Below are 8,344 nucleotides of genomic sequence, written 5' to 3'. Positions count from 1 at the left end.
CTCTTACGAACAGAAACCAGACTGTCGCCGTGTTTTTTTAATTGTCTGTCTATTATTGTACCTGTCTGCTTCATATGTATTTTATTAGCATCATCAACCCTTTGTTTTCTGTTTTAAGTCCCACGATTTTCCGCCATGTTACCATTTAAGTCTCCGATTTTATCGCCTGTTTTTATTATTTACTATCTTCATCTTTGTAAAACAAATCCTGTAGGCTGAAGAGCGGCGTACTGAGCTGCTGCCAGCTCTCCCCCTTCGGGGGGAATCGAAACTCAATAAAGAAAAAAAAATACCACGCCAATTAGTGTTAAGAAGTGAAATTTATTTCAATCAAGGTACATAATATGAGTATTTAACGATTTTAAGGCATTTTGTTTGCTAACGTACGTGGATTTTTCAAAGTTAGAATGAATTTTTTTAGTTGTGTGTTTATCGAAAAGTAACGTCGTAGTTTGAGACCATTAAATTCGAAGCGAATAGAACTTGGAAGCGTAATTAGGGGAGGTGGCGCTACAGACGCGCTTTTCACCGCTTCGAAGCCAGCCAGCATGTTAGCAGCCCATAAACGTTAGCAGACTGCTTTTTGCGATTGCTTCTTGTTCTTAATACACAGTTTGAGACAGGAGGGAAGGTACATGCTTTAAGGGGTGATAGTATTAGTGATCCTGAACGAAAAACTTCATATGGACGTATGCCAAATTGCGAATGGTTTCCCAGATAGAGTACATTTAATATCACTTTTGTTCGTTTTTCATGAACAACTAGAAAACCGCACTCTCCAGGGAAAATGTGTTGCAGTAAAAAATTAAACTACAATTTCGCATAAAAAAGATCCTATTCACTTTTTTCTCTAGAACTAATGGTTTGTGCGAAGAGAACGCGAGAATGTTGACAAACTCTCTCGACGCGCATGGTTGGCTCTGAGCGCTATGGGACTTAACTTCTGAGGTCATCAGTCCCCTAGAACTTAGAACTACTTAAACCTAACTAACCTAAGGACATCACACACATCCATTCCCGAGGAAGGACCGTGGTGGTCGCGCGGTTCCAGACTGTAACGCCTAGAACCGCTCGGCTATCCCCGACCGGCGACGCGCCTGCGATGTAGGTTACGTAGTTTTGTAGGCCAATTTGAGGTAGCATATTGAGGTAGCAAGTTGAGACGAACAGTTTGATACGGGACGTTTGTGGTCTATCGTCGAGAAACTACCTCAAATTGGCCTACAAAAGCTACGTAACCTACAGCGCATGCGCGTCGATAGAGTTTGTTAACATTCTCGCGCTCTCTTCGCACAAACCATTAGTTGTAGAGAAAAAAATGAATAACACCTCTTTTGTAGGAAATTTAAGACAGTTTAATTTTCTACTACGACACGTTTCCGCTGGACGGTGCAGGTTTCGAGTTATTCACGAAAAACGTACAAAAGTGATATTAAATGTGCTCCATCTCGGAAACAATGCGGAATAGGGCATACGTCCACATTAAGTTTTTTTGTTCAGAAACACTAATACTGTCAATCCTCAAAGCATGTACCTTTCCTCCTGACTCACCCTGTATGTCGTGTCAACGCAACAGTTGTTTGATATGGTAACTATTACAGCGCTTTCGTGAATAACACAATGTCAGGGATTCATTTCCGACTTTTTTCTGGTCCTAAAGGCATATTTGATCCAGTAATACGACGCATTTAGCCTTGTTAATTTCACTTTATTTTTCTTACACTTTTCGAATAATCAAGAAGCGAAGTATCTGCTGTGAAAAGCTACTTCTATAATCCAACATTGTCTTTAACACGGAACAACCAAATTAGTGATCCGTCTGCGTCCTCTTCCCGAACATTTTGAGAATATATTTTTCTCTATCTTGACGAACACCAATATTTATGTGTCACAGCGTTCAACCAGAGAGCTCTTTGAGTTATACTGACAGGAAATCTAAAGTCAAATCACAGATATAAAACCACTACAGTAAAAATAACCAGCGCAACAAAAATTCACGTATATGAAACAAAGCATCGCTTGAACGAGCATACTTACGAATGAAATGTTATTTCCTTACACTTAAAATCGGAACACACTGTTGGGACCCCAAACAGAAGTGACTTCTGTTCACGGTGTACCGTGATGTGGTTGCTTACTACACGAGCCGATGCGGATAGAGGCTATTTTAACGTGGGACTTTTTGATGAAGTCTTCCAGGAAAACTCACCCACTATAGGTTTAGAAGACTTGATGAAGACGAAGTATATCGTCGAAATCGGTTCCCAAGAAAATGATCTTGAAATTACAGCTGACGGTAGTGTTGAAAACTGTAATATTGCTGTATATTGATAATTTTTACTTATGGACCGTCTGACAGGAACTGAATAAAACACAACAACAATAATAGGAAATACCAACCACCAGAACTGTTTATAACCTATAGGTACAGTGACAAAAATGTAAATTAAATAGCTAACATATATACCTATTCCAGGCCACTGATGATGCCTTGCAGAAAATAAAGGTGAAACGCGTATGGCACTAAAATTGTGTTTTACTCAGTTGCTGTCAGACGGTCCATAAGCAAAAATTATCAATATACCACAATATTACGCGCAACTGAGGAAGACAGGACAAAAAAAGTTGAAGATGTAATATTGCTATCGGCTGTGGTCCTCTGCTCCTACTTGACAGAACTTCTGTTTGCGGCTTCACCTTGTGTGGTTACTTACTGTTTTAAAAGTAGTTAGTGTCATTGTGTCGGACAGTATATTATTCTTTCAGTAACAGTTAGTATGATTGTGTTGGACAACACATTATTTTTTCAGTAACAAGTTTGAAAAGCACAGTATGTGGATAAAGGCGTTAGAGCAATGAAAAGGAAATATATACAAAGATTCAATAAAAAAATATATATTTATTCAGTCATAGAACAAGACACTGATTGATTTTTAATACAAAAAAAGTGGAAAATGTCTAAAATACAGAAGAATTTGATTGTGCTAAAAAAACGTATACATATGAGAATAGCGTGGAGATGACATGATCACACATAATGAGTACATGTAATAATGGGGCTAAGGAAACAGCCACAAGAATTGACATTCGTCATCCGTAATCGGTATCACAGCACGATTTTAGTAAAAGAAAGCTGCTTCCATCTGTTTCTGAGATCTGAAGCCCTTTCCTATGACCGACTGTCAATTCTCTCTCACTGCTTGTGAAGGATGGGATCGGGCGAATGGAGTTGCTTTGATACTACAGGTGGTTCGATGGTGATGGGGAGGATGAAGTGGAGCAACCTGGATGGCCCTCAACTGTGAGAGTGCAGCTTGGCCGGCACCTTACCAGACCTTAGCATGGCTGCTGTAGCCACCACCATATCCGTAGCCACCGGAGAGGCCGCTTGAGAGGCTTCCACCGCTGATGCTGCTACCGATGCCAGAGGAGATTACCCCTCCAGATCCGTAGCCACCACCGTATCCACCGCCATAGCCGTAAGAGCCTCCGTATCCACCGCCGTATCCACTGCCGTATCCACCACCCAGGGAACTACCGGACGAGATGATTCCACCGGAGATGCCAGATGATACAGCTCCACCGATGAGGCCAGCAGATCCTATTCCAGAACCACCGGCGAAGGATCCTCCAGAAGCAATTCCGCTTCCGAGGCCAACAGAGGAGACTCCAGTCGATACAGGGACTGGGACTGGTACAGGTCGTGGTTCAGGGACAGTCACAGGGTAGGGCTGAGGGACACCGACTGGAACTGGGTGCGGCACTCGCACGGGGTACGGCTGGGGCACTGGAACAGGGACGGGACGTGAGATGGGCACTGGAACTGGACGGCTCACTGGAACGGGGACTGGTCGGCTTACTGGAACGGGGACTGGGTGGGGCACGTGGACGGGGTACGGCTGGGGGACGGGCACAGGACGGCTGACTGGAACTGGAACGGGCTGGGGAACAGGGACTGGGCGATCTACCGGAACAGGCACGGGCTGAGGTTCAGGAACTGCGACGGTCTGGACGACCGTCTGGGTCGGAGCGACTGCTACAGCCCCCACACCTGACCCGATGCCGACTCCGGCACCACCGAGGCCACCTCCAAAAGAACCGATGCCTGCCCCACCTGATGCAAGACCAACGGACCCTCCGCCGATCCCACCAGCACCTCCACCGAGGCCAATCCCGCCAGAGCTCAATCCGATACTGCCTGAGCCGAGGCCGATACCACCACCGTATCCGTATCCACTGCTGACTCCTCCGTATCCGCCGCTGATTCCTCCGTAGCCGCCGCTGATACCTCCGTATCCGCCGCTGATTCCTCCATAGCCGCTACCGACGCCGCCACCGTAGCCGTAGCTGCCTCCGTAACCGCCGCCGATGGCTCCACCGTAGCCGTAGCCTCCGCCGATGCCGCCTCCTCCGATACCGCCCAGACCGAGTCCTCCGTAAAGAATACCGCGCTTGTCCTTCTTCGCGGTGTCCTTCTTTGCAGCATCCTCAGCTATGGCCGACGCCAGAAGCACGGCCGTGAGGTACACCTGCAACCAAAAAGGAAACAAATGTCAAGCAAGATGTCGAATGAAACCTGTCATTGACATCCTTAACCGAAGCCACAGTTCCGCAGAGGCTATATATTATTTGAATAATATACGTTATACGCCACTATTGGCCAATTTTAATGTAAGAAAAAAATGGTTGAAATGGTTCTGAGCACTATGGGACTGAACTTCTGAGGTCATCAGTCCCCTAGAACTGAGAACTACTTAAACCTAATGATAGGGTTGATAGAAGATATAGAGAAGATCCAACGGAGAGCAGCGCGCTTCGTTACAGGATCATTTAGTAATCGCGAAAGCGTTACGGAGGCGATAGATAAACTCCAGTGGAAGACTCTGCAGGAGAGACGCTCAGTAGCTCGGTACGGGCTTTTGTCAAAGTTTCGAGAACATACCTTCACCGAAGAGTCAAGCAGTATATTGCTCCCTCCTACGTATATCTCGGGAAGAGACCATGAGGATAAAATCAGAGAGATTAGAGCCCACACAGAGGCATACAGACAATCCTTCTTTCCACGAACAATACGAGACTGGAATAGAAGGGAGAACCGATAGAGGTACTCAAGGTACCCTCCGCCATACACCGTCAGGTGGCTTGCGGAGTATGGATGTAGATGTAGATGTAGAACCTAAGGACATCACACACATCCGTGCCCGAGGCAGGATTCGAACCTGCGACCGTAGCGGTCGCGTGGTTCCAGACTGTAGCGCCTAGAAACCGCTCGGCCACTCCGGCCTGCTTAAAGGAAGATTCACTTCAAAGTGCACATGTACACAGTTTCCTTACATGAACTTTTGGAAGATCGTACATGAAGTCAAAAATAAGAGAAAATACTATGACGTATTCCATATGTGGCACTAATTTAACTGAATATAAGTTGTGTTACAAAACACAGTGTCATTGCTAATCTGAACACGCAGGTGTGCATGGTACTCAGTTAGTTTCGAAATAGGTGTGAACATGTTACCTCGTATTGTGTTCAGCAGCGTGGTTTATACTCAGATGGACAGATAATTTACTTAGGACATGCATCTTGATTTTCTGTTTAATTTTTACAAGTAGGATTTGTACGATCACATATACATGGACATTTGTGCAGGTCAATTATGCTAAATTTTTGAAAAGTGGCGAATAAAGTGTCTTATTCGAAGAATATGTTTGATGCCTTTAAATTGAAGCAAAGGGAAACCCATTTACATTACCCCACTGTTCTGTGAGTTATTAGATTTCCAAGTTACTCCTTACTTTATTGTTAATAAACGCATTACGAAGATTCTAACTGCATCATGCATTTAATTTTGTTGTATCATATCTGAGAGCTCATTTCCGATTTATTCTAGGCATTCTTGGGTGAGAAGAGTTTCATAGATCAAGTCCCATTACGAGGTAAGATGGTTTCAATAACTATGAGAAGACGCAATTACAACCAGCTTTGTTGAGCACAAAACATGGATGGCGGAGGAAGTTAAAAATGAGGTGATTAGAAGCTTTGAAACTTCATATTACAGGAGATTGTTTAAGAACCAATGAGTTGATCTAGCTACAAATGAAGACGTCCTGTACGATTCCACGAGAAGAAATTACTTTCAAAGAATTAGGAAATGGACATAGAGAATGTTGGACCAAATATTACGACATGAGTGAACGCCCGATTGCAGTGATTAGTGAAAAGACAATGAGATTCATAAAGATGGAATTGTCTATGTATCGGGCATCTGAGACGAAAAGAAGGTGATTATGTAGATACTGTACTCAGTGCTTTCATTCCTGTAATTTTAGCATTTACTTAACCCATGTTAACCATTTCACTTTTCTAGAGTTATCGGGTTTTAAATCGCGGCTATGAAAGGTCGAAAGGGGCTATAAGGACAGTTAGGACCATTAAGGATATCTCAGTTGGCCCATTATGGACAGGGGACATCGTCTGGTCCCAGTGTAATTTTAGACTTTATTTTATTTTATTTTGAAGGCTATCAGTTTCAGCATTTCATTATTCCGTCTTCAGCCCCATGTGAATCTCTTCAAATACATGAAAATGTCATGTACAGTCATAAATCACTGGATGCCATGACTTTAACCGATGCATGACGATGCCATCAAGTATTCGAATGAAGCATTAGTGAAGCGCTATTGAATTCACGCATCCATTGATTTATGGCTGTGCACGACATTTTGGTTTATTTGGAGAGATTCATGTGAGGCCTGAAGATAGCATAATGAACTGCTGAAATTGGTAGCCTTGAGAATAAAATAAAATAGCATCTTCAGTTGCACGGCTGTTGGCGGATTTCGCTGACACTGACAACTGAAGAAATCGTTCAAATGAAATGTTTCTGTTGGTTGTACTGTGTTCAGCATCAAGGATTTCTCTCATATTGTTCTCACTACAACTACAACGTCTCGTGGCGCTCAGTTTGGTGGAAGAATTTCTATTTAACCAGTTTCGTAGGCTATTTATTCAAGCAGCTACTGATTTAGCAGAATTCCCTTATTGCATACAGATACCAGATGCCCACCGGGAATGGAAACCATTATCTCCACATTAGTAGCTAGACAATTTCTTTTTTTAAATTAGCGTGGGAGAGAGTGGGAGGCGGGTGAATTTTCCCTTTACACCCCTTATAAAGCAACCTCTTACTCGTAAATTTCATCGGCATAGACTACTTCGCCAATTCTTCCTGTCATTATTGGATTATTAGTAATTTCCCAGGAGTTTTTAAATAAACTATGAGCGAACTGGTTAAATTTTTAAGTTTTCTCCCTATATGATGTCGCAAATTCTTTGTGACTTCTTCCGCTCTTAATCTTTTAAAGCAAATGGAGCTTTGTGCTTCATTGATGCCTGACTTCGTATAATTCTTCCAGGCTAGCGATGGAGGCGTTCTGTTATACTACTAATGTCCGACGACAACAGAGAGAAATTACGAAGTAAACCAGATGGGGCACGTCTACCACACTGCACGTACATGCGTACCATCCAGTAGGCCTTGCCACATGGTAGCAGGTACATTATTGTCTCAACAATGCTGTGCCAGACCTTTTGCCGTGTGTTTGTTACACATTTCTGTTGGGATTGTTATGAACATAGCACTGATCGGGTTTTCCACTTTCTACAATAATACAACATTTCAAAGCATTGTACATTTTAGGAATAAAATTGTCCGTTTCATTTTTTTAAAATAAAGTTTCACTGAAAAACCAAAAAATGTTTTGTGCTGTAGCTTTGGTTATTGCTATTTCGGTTTTTTACTTAGCTGGTTTAAAAAATGAAAAACACTTGTTATATCGAAAAATAACGGCTATTCACAACTAAAACAGGGCATCAGTTTGAACTGGTCGGTTTCTTCCATCCCTACAGTACTAAGAGACCGAGCGAACGTCGTGGCGTTGCTCAGTTTCACTCCTACAACTGACACTCTCTGAGTTTCATTGGTCCGTGTACTGACCCGTGAGGGACGTCGCAAACTTACCAGCGCAGTCGTCCTCATGCTGCTTGCGTGCTGTGGATGCTGCGAGAGGAGGCGACTGATGCCGTCTGAGACGCGACCCCCGCTATATATACTCAAGAACACGTGCTCCCGCCAGACCAGCTGTCGGGTCGCGTCCCTGGAGAAAGGGAAGAACTGGCCAGCCGCGGCCCACTCGGGCCAGAACAGCCCCGCCCGGTCCCCCGACGGCCGCTACCGGAACTGCACGAGATGCGCGCCAAACTGGATGCGCCGGGCTGCCCGGCTCTCGGCAAGAAGGTCACCCGGGCGACGTAGGCACCGGTTGGGGTCTAGGGGCGTCTCTGCAG

The 8,344-nt window shown here is 44.1% G+C and overlaps 1 protein-coding gene across 1 annotated transcript; it reads right to left on the bottom strand.

Moving 5' to 3' along the window:
• Nucleotides 1-3,233: 3,233 nt before the first annotated feature.
• On the bottom strand, nucleotides 3,234-8,062 carry LOC126106673 (uncharacterized). The gene is made up of 2 exons (XM_049913041.1): nucleotides 8,019-8,062; nucleotides 3,234-4,529 (listed from the first exon to the last, which is right to left on the bottom strand). Exons 1-2 carry the CDS (start codon nucleotides 8,034-8,036, stop codon nucleotides 3,327-3,329), a joined length of 1,221 nt encoding a protein of 406 aa, XP_049768998.1. The 5' UTR covers nucleotides 8,037-8,062; the 3' UTR covers nucleotides 3,234-3,326.
• Nucleotides 8,063-8,344: the final 282 nt, after the last annotated feature.

Source organism: Schistocerca cancellata, chromosome 10, assembly GCF_023864275.1.
Source record: "Schistocerca cancellata isolate TAMUIC-IGC-003103 chromosome 10, iqSchCanc2.1, whole genome shotgun sequence".
Taxonomy (NCBI): domain Eukaryota; kingdom Metazoa; phylum Arthropoda; class Insecta; order Orthoptera; family Acrididae; genus Schistocerca; species Schistocerca cancellata.
The sequence above is the reverse complement of the archived record's forward strand: the minus strand, read 5'-3'. Positions and strand labels throughout refer to the sequence as shown.